General features: G+C 42.0%; 1 protein-coding gene across 1 annotated transcript in view; it reads right to left on the bottom strand.

Moving 5' to 3' along the window:
• The window catches only part of Morc1 (MORC family CW-type zinc finger 1), a 173,457-nt gene that overhangs the window by 40,794 nt on the left and 117,551 nt on the right, over window positions 1-15,112 (bottom strand). Inside the window, exon 18 of the mRNA XM_032899303.1 lies at window positions 2,287-2,355. Coding sequence (XP_032755194.1) covers window positions 2,287-2,355 — 69 coding nt within the window. The remainder of the gene's footprint in view (window positions 1-2,286; window positions 2,356-15,112) is intronic.

Raw genomic sequence — 15,112 nt, 5'->3', positions numbered from 1 at the left:
GGGTAAAATAGGGAGTCACTGGAGAAGACACAGGATGTCAACTTCTGCCATGCACATACACATGGACACACACTAACACATGTGCACACATACACACAAAGAAAATTGGAGTAATTTGAAACTCTGAAGTTTCCTATACATTTATGTGTCTAATACAGCTGAGAAGCTCTGAGGCCTCATAACTATTCCTTTATAAAGATGCTCAGATGACTCAAATGTCCTCTACGCTTGATTTTATGTTACTATGGCGTGTATATGGAGAGGAGGCATGTGCAAAACTTCACCTTCATGTCCCAGCTGGCAGGCTGCGAGTGGGTAGACTAGGCCATTTTGACCTTATGGCCATCCTCTTGCCCCTGGCTTCCTGATATCGATGTTGCAGGTGGGAGTTACAAGGAAGGATCCAAAATTTTAAATCTTAAATGGTGAAAATTCAGTAAACATAACATCATGTGACATTTAGCAAAATTCAAAAACAAGAAAGTGCATGAGGACATGAACCCACTTTAAAAAGCTGGTTAGAGTGACACACAGTTATAACCCCAGCGTTAGGAAGATGGAGACTAGTGGATCCTTCATCTTCCTGTAAGTCTGCCTCGCCTCACAAAGCCAGGCCAGGGAGAGTGTCACCAAAAAACAATGCAAAACTGAAAAGCAACAACAACAACAACAACAAAAATACAAGGTAGATGTGCCTGAGGGACAATGACTACAGCCGTCTTCTGGTCTCTACAAGCATGCACACCCTCATGCAAGGATTTCAGCACACACATGTACACCCTAGCCTGTGCATACACATACATATGCAAGAATTACATATATAGAATATTTATAAGTAAACATATCTCCATAGACTAAATCATCAATAACTTTCTCATAGAAAACTCTTCTATCCTCATAGAATCAGGTTTTTTAAATATTAGTTCTAATATAGAGGATACAGAGCCTGAATCGGTTATCTTCTGTAAGCAGGCAAGGTTTGCAGTGGGGAGACTGGGATACCAGACTATCCCAATCTGTCCTGCCTGTAAGGTGTACTGGGGTAATGGTGGTGGGATTGACCAACCAATGACTGATCTAATATGAGGCCCACAGGAAAGGAAGCTTGTGGATGACCAGGAACCCAGAGGCTCATTATTCCAGAGACCCAGGATAAAACCAAACACAACTGGCCAAAAAAAGAAAGAGAAGAAGAAAAAAATTCTAATTATTTTCAGCTATACTCATAGATCAATGCCTAGCACAGCTGTTATCAGAGAGGTTGCCATAGCTGATGGGGACAGATGCAGACAACCCATAGCCAATCATTAGATGGAGAGAGAACCCAGGTTGCAGGTCTCCATAGGGTCCCTCCACTGAAGCTCTGGGGAGTTCAGCAAAGACAGCTAGGAGTTGTAGGAGCCAGGGGCTAAAGGACACCGGGAGATCGCATCCCACAGAATCACGTAAGCATGCCTCATGGGGGCTCACAGAGACGGAACAGGCATTCATGCAGCGTACATGGGTGTGCACTAGGTCCTCTGCGTATATGTTATAGTTGTTGTCTTGGTGTTTTGAGGAGATTCCTGACAGTGGTATTGGTGGTTATCTCAGACTCTTTTGCCTGTTTTGGGACCCTTTTTCTCCTACCGTGTTGCCTCTTGATGTGTTAGTGTATGTCTGATCTTATTTTATCTTGTGTCCTGTTTGGTTGATGTCCTTGGAAGAGCTATTCTTTTCTGAAGGGTACAGGAATGGATCTGGGGAAGAGGGGAGATGGAGGTGAACTTGGAGGAATGGAAAGAGAAGCTCTAGTTGGGAAGTATTGTATGGTAAATAAAATATTCAAAAACATTGATATTATGTCCAACTAGTATGATAATAAGTGATTTAAATATTATTTATGTAAGTTTTTGCTAATAAATGTATGTCAGTCTAGTGCAAAAAAAAGTGTCAGCTAAAATCTATTAGTACTTCACTCTGTGAGTTCACCATCCACAACATAGATACTCACGTGACCCATGAGGCTTATGTGAACCATGTAACACAAATGACTGGACATTAGTTTATGTATTTAAAAGTTTTGATTTAAATTATTTTATTTTATGTGAATATATATATCTTGCCTGCACATTACATATCGCATACATACAGTATCCACAGAAGCCAGAAGATGGTGTCAGATCTCCCGAGACTGAAGACGGTTGTGAGTCACTGGGAATTGAACCTGGATCCTCTGTAAGAGCAGCCAGCACTCCTAACAGCTATGCCATCTTCTGAATCCTGAATCCTATTTTAATTGCTCACCTTGTGTGCTGAGGAAAGGCAGGAGGGCTTGAACTCGGGGATCTTGCTTGTTACTATAAGTTGGGACTTCTATGGAAAGAAAATATTAAAGCAAATTAATAACCCCAAAATACATTTCAGTTGTCATATTACAGAAGTTCAGTATTCTTATTTTCCTAAAGAAGTGTCAAAACCACAGTCTTTACCCATAATCCTTCAGTTCTGCTTCAGGGATGCTCTTACAGTGGTGTAGGTAGTGTAACATCTGATTGTTTTACTAAGCACTGCAGATTCAATGTTTTATGAGCAACTTGATCAAGCCCTGTCTGGGTCTAGCTTTTCTATCCCATAATCCCCTGTCTCTCCCGTCTTGAGACCCTCTGCTCTCTGCCTGGTGAGCTCAGGGGCATTCTGACCTGAGCATTATTCTTTCTTGCTGGGATCACTGGGCTGAGCTTCCATGAACTGGTGAATATCTTATGTCTAGCACCCAGAAGCTTCATGTATCCCCAGGCAGGGTAGGGAGAAGGGGAACTGGTGCACCCTCTAAAAAGGGTGCTCCTTTGATGCTCATGCTTTTAGCTACCATTTCTGTTGCCACTGCAGTTCTGTTCTAAGATAGGTCTCACTATGTAGGCCTGGCTGGCCTGAAAGGCACGGTCCTGGGATTCACATAGTTCTTAGCGATATGTTACACCTGCAGGTAACTTCAAGGCCATCCTTCCACATCTGAACATCCACAGCACTTCCTTATGGGATATCTCTTGATTGGTGGATCATCAGCACAGACACCCACGTTAGAGGTTCAGGACAGACACTCCTGGTTCACAAGCCCTCTATACTCCCCGTGCCTTCCAGTGATTAAGCTATGCTAATTTCCCCACTTGAATCTTCTGTAAATTCAAACTACATTAGGCCAAAGTCACCACCAAAGAGATGAGGTGGCTCAGTGGGTATAGGTGTTTGTCACCAAGACCTGTGACCTAAGTTTTCCAGTACTGGTATAATAAGAGGAAAGAACCAAGCACACTCACACTAAGGCATTCTTCCTCCAACTAACTAAATAAATAAGAAACAAATGTAATAGAAATAAAATAGAAATGCTGGTGAAATAGCTTGGTGTATAGATACCACAACCTATGAAAGGGTAGGAGACAACTTATTCCACAAAGCTGTCCTCTGACATCTATAACATGGCATGGTAGTCATACACATATACACATACATGCTAAATAAAACTAAATTAAAAAATAAATCGAATTGAGAAGAAAACGTTACAATCAAATTTGCACACGTTATCAGAATTCTTAGAAAAGTCTCTGGAAATTGTATCACATTCTTACACATGGAATTCTAATTTAACTGTTGGGGGTTGGGTCTGGTAGCACATCTTTTTGTGTTCTGCAAGTGGTTCTGAAATGCAGTCAGGATGGAGAAACGGTGGCCTGGAGGGTGGTACCATCTTGAACCTCAGGCTCCTGGCACATGAACTTTCAATTCAGGTTGTGTATGTAAGTGTACAGTCACTATATCCACGGATGTATGGGCTACTTCCTAATGTCTACCCCTGATTCTGACCACTTCCCACCCTCTGCTACCCTCTTGCCTCTGTGCACTCGATGTTGCTCCCTGTTTACACGGTCCCCTTTCATATTGCTGGGCCATCAGACGCCCCATGTCCTTGGCCTGGATGATCCCGTCCAGCTTTACCTTTCTGCTAAACCCCATCCATCCTTCAAGCCTCAGTTCCAAAAGCACCCATCCCAAGTGCTGAATCCGGGTCCCTAAGGAAGAACCATGCTGGTTTTCAGCTCACAGAATATTTCAGAAAATAGTTTTTTTTTTTTTTTACTTTTTAATATGTTTTGTTTTAAAGCTACAAAAAAATAAAAAGGGTTTCATTGGTTCATTCTTTAAAAATACATTGTTGTGAGTTAGGTTTTGGCCAGAGTGTCTCCACAGGAAAAGTAGAATGGAAGGTAAGATTCTATCAAGTTCTTCACAAGCAAAGCCGCTTCTCTCATATCTACCCAAACTGCTGCTCTGTTGATCATGGCTTCTTAAGTTCTTTCACACGCATCTCGTGTATTCTGTTTCCACGAACTGGCCTTTGTTCAGCAGGGTCTCAGAAGGCCCCTTCTGTTGTAAACAACATACCTTTCCATCTCCACAAGTGCCCTTCTCTGTAGCTGCCCACGCGTTGACCCTTGCTGACTCCTCTTGCTGGGGTCTCTTCAACTGCTTTCTCCTTTTTCCTTTGAAGCTCCTGTTTCATCTTGACTCCCCCAAGCAACCCTGAGAAATATCTTTGGTAGATGTCTCCTAGCTTAATGCGGTTTACATCTTTGTCCTTTATGTGCTTTGTTCTTAAAGGGCTTTCAGAAAAGAGTGGAAATGATGTGTATTTACAACTACACTTACCACCCGAAGTTCCCCAGGACTCTGCCTATCTATATGGTTGAATCACACAGTCATACAGTTACATGTCAATGGTGCATTACAATAGACTGAACTTCAAACTTGTTTCTCTACTATAAGACACAGAGCATAATGCTTGGGGTATTACAGATGCTCAGGAAAGGGTTGCTGATTGTAGGATAAGCCGATGGTCCCAGTGTGTACTGCCCATCTTTCCACAGTTGAAACACTGTCCAGATTTCCTCTGAATTCATAGATTGACAGATTCTATACTCCGTGCTGGATGCTGTCACACCATGAAAGCACATTCGAAGGTGTCATGTACATTCATTTCCAGTTAAGTGTTGGCCACCATCTATAATGAGACTGATTCCTGAGATAGCAAAGCAGACTGGCCTAGCCTGCCTATAATATATGACTCAATTATATTATTTGAATTTACAATGTTTTTAAATAATAATTTAAAGATAATTATTGTTTGCTATACAATTTTATTGAAATGGAATCAGACCCAGAGTACTAACCACATCACTAAACAATAATTGTATGGGATGTTTTATAACCCCCATAAATTCTATTCTTTCATTTTAACTGCAGAACTGTTTTTACAAAAGGACAAGAGACACAGAAAAGCACAGCAGAGTTTCTGGCTACATTTTGTATAAAATAGCACGAATAATTATGATGAAGCAGAACATTCTGAAGCCATCACGAAGCCGATAGGAGATACTGTACTGGCCTCAAGGAATAGAATAGAGGTAGATAGAAGAACACAGGAGGAGGAGCCACTGTAGTGAACACCGTTCTCCCTCAGCTATGCACTCAGCAGCTTTGAATAGTGCTGTTTATAGATGGCTATTATTTCCTACCTTTCAGTAAAAGTGCTTGAGACAACCTTGGAAAATCTGCAGTTCTTTCCTCCCACTCCCCTGATTTTCACTCACTTCCTTCCTGATTATTTCTACTCCTTTTAATTCATTCATTCAATCATTGAGGTTTCATGCTGACCGCAGCTTACTCTCCCTGCTCTCCTCCAAGTCCCTCCCTCTTTTCTCCCTTCTGGCCACCCCCATTCACTCCTCCTCTTTCTCTTTAGCAAAGGACCAGCCTCCATGGACATCAATCAAACCTGGCCTATCAAGTAGCAGTAAGACTAGGCACCTCGTATTAAGGCTGGAAGAGGCAACCCAGTATGAAGGAACAGGTCCCAAAAGCAGGCAAAAGAGTCAAAGACAGACCCCGTTGCTGGAAGATCACAAGAAAGTCAAGCTACACAAGTGTAATGTATGTTCAGGGAGCCTTGGTCAGTCCCATGTAGGTCATTGGTTGAGTAGCAGATGCTATGGGACTCTGTGTGGTGTCCTTTACTCTCTGACTCCTATATTTCTTCTTCCCTCTTCTTCTGCAGGATTCCACAAGCTCTGTCCAATGTTTAGCTGTAGGTCCCTGTATCTGTTTTATCAGTTGCTACATTAACCCTCCCCAATGACAATCGGGCTAGGCACTAATTTATGAATATAGCAGAACATCATTAGAAATTATTTTGTTGTCTTTTTGCCAATCATTTTGGTTCTATCTTGGGTCTCTGGGTTATCCAGCCTTTGGATCCTAGCCCTCTAGAAAGTGTCAGGTGAGTTCCCTCTGTGGCGTGGGTTACTTTCTAATTCCAGGGGTGGCTTAACTTGAACTTTTTTCAAAAGTATTTTCATTCCTTAAAAAATATCCAGCTGTGAAATTCTTTATTCTTCCTCATAATTTATAGTTTTAATTGTGTCAGGAGTATCCGAAACTGTGGCTATCCATGAAAACTTCCACCCCCTCCATCCCTCCCCTCCTCTCTCATATTCCTTTTGGCTATCCTTTCTTCCATAATTCTACTGAGAAAAAGCCTATGCCCTAGGCTGGACTCCTCCTGATGGTTCTTAGCCCTGGGTCCTCAGGTCATCATGATTCTCCTTAGGACCATTATTAACTCTGAACTTCTTAATTTCTCCTATGCAAGTGAGGTTTTTATTCTCTCAACTGAAAGCAGGAGCAGAATGGTTCAAAAGCTCAGAAATTTCATACATCTAAGACTCTTAATTCCATACCATAAGGGCATGCATGGTCAGTTCTTTCATTGGTCTCTAATTGATTCCTCTTCCTATCATACAAGGCTGTTCTTCTGGGTGCCTGTACACAGTTCCTGCCTTTCAGTGTCATCAGATGGTCCTGATTCCTCTTTAAAGGAGAGAAAGTTAAGGTCATTTGTATATGTGAAAGAAAGCCCTTCACTACTACTCACCATGTCTTAGGAAAACATAGTTCCTCCTCCTACCTAAGGCCTCTCCCTAGGCCTCACCTTCTACCTTCTGTCTCCTGGGCTTGTCCATCAGCAAGACTTCACATCTCTTTTGTGTGATAAGATTCTTCCAGTTCACTGGCTATCTTTCAACAGTTGAGAAATGTTGGCAAATCTCTTAGTCACAGATTCACCACAGTCCTGCATGATCATGCAGGTACAAGCCCACCTTTATCAGTTTTATATACATTTAGTTGATTTCTTTATATTCCACTGACCCCTTCTCCTCAACTTATCTGATTCCCACTCAGAATTTTTCTTGTAAAACCCAATGCAACAGAATTAAAGGGACAAAGCCAAAGCAAAATAGCAAAAGAGGAAGAATTTGCTCTGTCTTAACAGAGTAGGGTCTATCAGCTTTCTTTCTAAAGCATCCTTTGCAGAAACGGATACAGACAAATAACCGGTGCATTAAAAACTTCTGCACATGCTAAATGTACTAAGTGAAGTTTGTCCTTCCATTCTAATTAGAAGAAGTGTTTTCCATTAACCAATGTGGGCTGTGAGCATCAGTTTGTAGGTTGCCCTATTATTTTTAAGTATCGTTTAAAATCACATATATTCATTTTTAATTTGAAGAACGCATTTTCCCATCTTTGATTGCACTTTTATAAAACTGAACTATGTCAGTGCAGTAATTCACTTCTAATTCTCCCTCTGCTACCTAATGAATAGCTGTTTCTTAATCACAGAATCCTTTTATTCCCATCATCTTTTCAGATTTAGAAAAAGAATAATTATGATAGAAATCTTAAAAATACAGGCATTTATGTTTAAATGGCACCACTAACCTCTACCAGCTAGGTGACTTCATTTCTTTTACAAGTTCAGAGACTTGCAAACCACAATGGAATCATGTGGGTTATCTGTGGAAGCAGAAAACAGAGGAACCCCCAAGGCAGAAGGAAAAGGGGTGAGCATCTGTGTTGGACACACCTGGAATGAAGATCCCAAGGCTCTAATAGCAGAAATTTTTGTTTTGTGGACCTGGAGCACATCCAGGAATCTACATTTCCACAGATGTGATGTTTTCTCATACAGATGATCCCAATCCCCTGTCACCTCAGACTCAATGCCTCAGAAAACAGAACAGTCAGTCTGTCTCTCTCATTTGTCCACTTTCCTGCTCTGTGTGTGTGTTGAAGGTGTATGGGACAGTACAGAAAAATGCTTTCACATTTCTGCAGCAACTAAATTTACTTTACTTGAGATCTAAGAGGGAATAACACACCATTGAATTTAGTTTGTGACTGATTCCTAATGAGCATTTGAAGAATTTCCCTCTGGAGATCGTAGTGTCTCTGGAGAATGTGTTTGAACTTGAAGGGACATGTCTGTAACAAAAAATAATATATATCATCTCTCTCTCTCTCTCTCTCTCTCTCTCTCTCTCTCTCTCTCTCTCTCATCCTGCTCGTCTCCTAAGATCTACAGGGCAAATCTTAACCACCACTTACTACCTCCTTTTCCTACTTAAAAAGCAAGCAGGTCTTGTGCTGTCAGAGTCTCTAGGAGCTCATACACGCATCAGTCCTGTTGGGTCTGGAGGACACTGTTGCCTTGGAGTCATCCACCACTTCTCACGCTTTTACAATCTTTCTGCCTCCTTGACTACATAACTGAGCCTTGAGAGGGAGGCTTTGATGAAGACATGCCATTGAGGGCTGAATGCTCCAAAGTCTCTCACTCTCTGTGCATTGACCTGAGGTAGATCTCTGTGTTAATCACCGTCTACTGCAAGGACAAGCTTCTCTGATGAAGGATACAGGAACCGGATATAGATCTCTCCTGAGAGACACAGCCAGAATACGGCAAATACATAGGTGGATGCCAGCAGCAAACCACTGAACTGAGAATGGGACCCCATTGAAGGAATCAGAGAAAGGACTGAAGAGCTTGAAGGGGCTCGAGACCCCATATGAACAACAATGCCAAGCAACCAGAGCTTCCAGGGACTAAGCCACTACCTAAAGACTATACATGGACTAACCCTGGACTCCAACTGCATACGTATTAATGAATAGCCTAGTTAGAGTACCAGTGGAAGGGGAAGCCCTTGGTCCTGCCAAGACTGAACACCCAGTGAATGTGATTGTTGGGGGAGGGTGATAATGGGGAGGATAAGGAGGGATCAGCCATAGAGGGGAGGGGAGGGATTAGGGGATGTTGGCCTGGAAACCGGGGAAAGGGAATAACACTAAAATGTAAATAAGAAATACTCAAGTTATTAAAGATGGGAAAAACAACAGCAAAAACAACAACAACAAAAAAGACTCTTCAGCGGAGTGTCACTAGGTATATTAACCCTGAACTCCCGGACAGGTACCTGGCCCCTGGAGTGGTTAGCCAACACATGAGAGACTCCATGTGTTTTGCTGCTGTTGTTCTGTGTGGGTTTGGGTTGTTTCTTTTGTTGCACTTGCTTGTTTGTTTGTTTGTTTTGTGGTTTTTGTTTGTTTGGGTGTTTGTTTCTTTGTTTTTAGTTTTCTGGTTCTTTTTAGAGGAAGAAAGAACATGAAGTTTGGTGGGTAGGGTGATGGGAGGATCTGGGAGGAGTTGGGAGAGGGAGAATATCAACGTACAATGTATGTAAAAAAAAAAAAAACTTTAAGAATTTAAAAAGTCCCTGAAAAGGCCCAAGTGATAATTTTGCCTTCCACAGCTGCCTAAAACTGACAGAATCCTCAAAGAGAAATCACCATTTAGCTCTAGATCCCACACCATACATGTGAGGTGGCTCTATCCTTACAGTGTTATGCCTGGGGTATCTGCAGCCCTTCTCCACACAGAGTGGAGGAGGTTGGGCCTGTCAGGGCAGATGGGCTAAAGGGTTAAATGCACCTGCTGGTAAAGTCTAGGATGGAAAGAGAAACAGAGAGGGATTCAGTCTGAATTTTACCTGAGCCTATAGACTTGAGATAGATAATAGATCAGAAAAATGCAGGAGTCAAAGTTCAACAAGGACTAACAAACCAGTGGTACTACAGAGAAGTTCAAAGTCACCACAGTAATAAATACCAGATCCTTGAACTAAATTCAAAGTGTGAATTCAGGTTCTGAATAACAAGAGATATTAAAGCCAAAGAAGATGAGAAGCAGGACTCCTGCTCCCAGGGAAGGACACACACATGCTATGTCTAGAGCTGGAGGCTGAGAGACCAAGGTGTCCCTTAAAGAGGAGCAAGGAGGAGACTTGGAGGGACACTGAATACCAGTACCTTCCTCAGCTGAGTCAGGGACCAGGCTCCAGAATATATCTGGGATGCTGCGGAGCTTCTCATGGTCCTTGATTAGCCAGTTCACCAACTGAGAACTAGTAGTACATAGAGTTCAGGTGCTTAAGGAGGTGCGTAGGGCAGAGATCAAACAGGTACCTTGACATTAGAATCTAAATGAGTATTGTCTCCTGTTGAATTATTTCAGGCCACACATCCAATCCTCTCCTCTTGTGCTTGCTGATGAGGATAGGAATGACTGGGCAGCATGTAAAGACAGGAATGTAACACAACATGGCTGCATGCAACTGTCAAAGCTATTTCTGTCCTCCAAAAGAAGAGACATAGTCCCCTCTGGATTTACGTTCACCTTGGCCTTCAATATTAGTATCTGATCATTTCTGAAGAGCCCAGTAGCAGATGACAATAGCCAATCTTCCCTAGTTCCAACCTCGTGAAAAAAAAATTGAGTAATTTATGAATCCAGAAGTTGGGCTCTGTGAACCACATGCCATTACACCAGGCTGATGCCTTCTCTCTAGCTAATGATCCTATCTGAGTATGTTTAGCGGACACAAACTACTGTTGTTTTGAAAGAAGGTTTAAGACCATCTTCTTAAGATGATAATTTGACCAGACAGTTCAAGTCCAGGACAGAGGACCCCCCTCTGATGTAAATCTATTGTATAAAACATTGAGCCAGGCATGGTAATGAGAAGAATATCAAGACAGCCCACTGTCCCTGCCTTCAGCAGGCCTGTGGATGAGTTAATCACAAGCAATTCTTCTAACTTCTCCTTATTAAGCATGAACTCGGGGCCGACAAGGGTGAACAGATCATGCATTGTCCATCTTGGAAAAGTAATGCAACACCGTGGAGGAATGAGATCTATGTAGGCAGAGTAATAAAGTAAAATATTTCAACTACAATGAGAATAATAGCCTCTTGCAAGACAAGAGGTCTTTAGGTGCCATAAATTTCAGGACATGAATGTTGGTGTAAGAGAGTTGGAAAGTACTCATAATAAATCAATACACTTTCTAAGGTGGCTGTCACCTTGGTGAGGTGGATTTGAAATCAGCATCCTACACGGTAATGACACATTAAACAGACTGAATTCTAGATGGGAAAATGTGTTCATATTCTCCATTACATAGTTCTCCTCAGATATGTTATTTAAACTTCAAAATTACAGCTAAAAATTCTGCAAGCCGCCTTTGCTCAACATTTACAGCATCAATGACCAACATGGGAACTGTCAGATTATTTAAGTTCAATTTTTTTTGTGTATCCATTTCGGTGCTGCAGAAGTATGGCATGCTACTGCTGCCTTTCTCTTTCAAGAGGCACGGAATTCCACCAGGACTGTTCATTTGCTGGGAAGACTATAAACAAGACAAATGAAATCCAAATGGGGACTCTTTACTTCAGGATACATCACTCTACTTTGACCAAGTGTTAGGGAAAAAATTGGTGTCTGGTAAGATACGCTGCAGAAGTTCCAAAGTCTCACCTGTGTAGAACCACTCAGTCTTAGTAAATGAAATATCAACGTATTCATTCTGTCCTCTGTGCCATTTGGTAAATACCTAGCACTCAAAAGAGCCAACCCTAGGTGTTGTTAGGATTCTAGATATGAACAAATGAAAATTTTCTTTCTAAAAGTATGTAGCCTATTGACTGTGTAAGCATTTTTAATGACAGGGAGACGGGGAAAATGCACTGGAAGAAACATGCCAAGGATTAGAGCACCAGAAGAAAAAAAAAGGTGCTTTTACAGGCCAGGATGGATAAAAAAAAAATTTCACACCAGGTTTGGTTTTAGTTTGAGATCAGAAGGGACTGGAGAAAGGGCAGAGGCCACTACAGAGGAGAACAGCAGGAACAAAGGTTCTCAGGGCAGGGCGGATATGAGAAGAATGGAAGAATGCAGAGAAGAATCAGGCCAACTGTAAAACAGCATGTTAGGAAGAAAGTAGTCTCTGAGTACAGAGAGCCTTGACTGGGGGCTAACAAATTACTATTAGCCACAAAGCCCAGAGGATACATACATAAACAATATAATAGACACAGCACAAACATGCTAATTCCTATCACCCACATGGCATCCAGTTTCAGAGAATACAAAGCTCTCTTCTGGCCTTAGTGAGCACTGAATGTGTAACATTCATACATTCAGGCAACCCCCACCCACGACACACACACACACACACACACACACACACACACACATGCACACATGCTCATGCAAGCACACACATGCTCACGCGCACAAACATGCACACTCGCACGCACGCACAAACACACAAATATAAAATAAAAAGAAATTATAATTTTTAACTAAAAGATAAACATACTGTAGTAGCTAAGTTTGAAGCATGAAACTATGATTCATCTTTTAATGACTGAGCGCATTAGGGGTATTTTAATGTAGTTTCAAAATGCCTGAATCAAATGTAACTAAAAGCAAATTCTTTTTTATCTTTTTATGAGTCTCTCTCTTTCTCTCTGTCTATATGTCTGCCTATGTCTCTGCTTCTCTCTGTCTGTCTTCCCTACACTCTCTCTCTCTCCGCATCATTTCTACAAGTAAATTCTATGCACAGCGTCAGCCTTGATATACAATAGAAAATAGTAATTTAAGCTGTGACTTAAAACTAAGGGAGGAGAACTAGAAGCTTAGAAACTCCTGAACTGCATAGAATTTTATTTCATAGGTCAATGATATTAAAAGTACTGCCTCAGTATATTAGAAAATAGAAAAGCAATTTTCCAATTAATTTGTCAAGCAAAGCACTCAATCTACACGTGAACATGGAAACGCTCCTCTTGGCCAGCAGGTGGCAGTTGTCACTCAGTGTAGGAAGCAGGTAGGTAAACATGGGAGAAAGAAGCCTACAGTGGAGTTGGGTACAAATTCCTCATCTGTATGTTCAGAAGAAAGAGTGCAAAAGATTGCTCCAGTCACACAATTTATAACCAGGGTTTTGGCTGGTTGACACAGAGTATCAATTACACAATTTCTTTATTCTAGAAAAATGTACCACCGTGGGTGACAGAACTGGAGGTAGCCTTTCTTTTCAGCTTACTGAACTTAGGGGTTTGTTCTACCAAATATGATTTGTCACATACTACTGTGCTGCTCTACAAATGTTTGAGCGGCCTTTTCTTCTGCACTGTTCTTTCCCTGTGATCAAAACTGGTGCAAGAATTAGACGGAAAAATGCTAATGTCACCATTTGAAGAGGCATGATTCGATTAATCATTTGCCTCTCTCCTTTTGATATAATGAACGTAAGTCGCTGAAAGGTTGTATGAAGTATGCATAACCATGTAGATATGCAACTTCAGAATGAGATATGCCTTCCACACTAGAGGACAAGGCATGCCTGCCATTAGGATACCTCTTCTACAACGACAGTTTTCTGATTGACCCTGGGTATTCCCACATGGGTCTTAGAGGTAAGAAATTGTCAGGCTACACACAGGTAGGCTGTGAACATGGCTGGGGGAAAAAAGATGCTGGATTCTGTGAGGAACTTAAGTATTAACATTCTACTGTCCTGGTTGTGGGTAATATAAAACCTAGCGCCACAGAGACCCAGCATGATCCTGGAAGTGTGGATCTGGTGTGGTGCTTAGGGTTGACTGTCAACTTGACAGGCTTGGGAATCAGTATGAGACAAGCCTCTAGTGACAGATTGTTCAGATAAAGTGAGCCCCCGGCTTGGATAATTTGAGCTTGATCTAACCTGAAAAATTAATTCCTGTGGTCTGGCTTTCTCCAAGAAGGTACTTTACCAGTTGCTAAGGGAGAGAAGCAATGAATAGTCCTAGCCGGATGCAACCCCTATGAACCATGACAATGACCACCATGGCATGATATCCCTAGGTGTGCTTGCCCATGTTGGTGTTAACAAACATTGGTCTAGTTGTGCTTAAGGCCCACTCAACAGGAAGGAGACCATGACCCAGGACTGGAAACCGAAGCAGCTTAGCAGAACTAGTGAGGTCATCCTCCTTAGTAGAGAATCTATTCTACAGGTTTCCAGACCAGTGTACTTCCTTACTCCATTCTAAATCTTATCCTTGAACCCACAGACAAGTGTAGCTATCAGCCCTCATCAAAGAAGCCTCCCGTTGGAGAGCAAGTGGAGATCTTCATAGAAAGCCACAACTGGACACAATGCAAAGATCAATGGAGGGTGGGGAGCCTTGACTCCACTGATATGATGGGCTCTATCCTTGAACTTTGAGCCAAAGTACACCTTTCTTCCTTAAATTGCTTTTGGTAATGGCATTTTAGCACAGCAACAGAGAATTAACTGAGATACTAGTTTCCCCTCTTCACCTCCCAGATCAGTTTGCCAGCTGCCGTTGATGCTGGCAAACAGAGGTTAAGGACTAGATGTGCAGAGTAAGATGTGGCTACATTTGCTGCCCAGGTCTGCTCAGTGGGTAAGTGATCACTACCAGTGAGAGACTAGAGGGAAGAGCAAGGGGACAGACAAGCATAATTACACAGTTTATACTTTCTGACAGCCTGGCTTTGAGAGGACAGACAAATGAGTGCCAGCCGAGAAACGTGCTGAGTCATGGTAGTAAATTAGCCAATCCTGATTTTACAGCAGCATTCAGCCTGCACCGGAATGCAGTTTATTTTGATGCCCAGTGGAACCAATGCTGCTTCTCTTGACATTCCCATTCCCATATCTGTCAAATGTCCTTACGTGAAAGACATTTTAAAGGTACCAAGAAGACAATGTCATACTGTCTGCTGCATGGCTTTCAGGCTCGCTTGGGCACTGGGTAGATATTTCCAAACAAGAGTTACTGAACACCCACATTATTTTCATGGACACTTTTTATAAA

This window comes from Rattus rattus, chromosome 4 (assembly GCF_011064425.1).
Source record: "Rattus rattus isolate New Zealand chromosome 4, Rrattus_CSIRO_v1, whole genome shotgun sequence".
Classification (NCBI taxonomy): Eukaryota; Metazoa; Chordata; class Mammalia; order Rodentia; family Muridae; genus Rattus; species Rattus rattus.
Note: the sequence above shows the minus strand (reverse complement) of the source record. Positions and strands in the feature narration are given on the sequence as shown.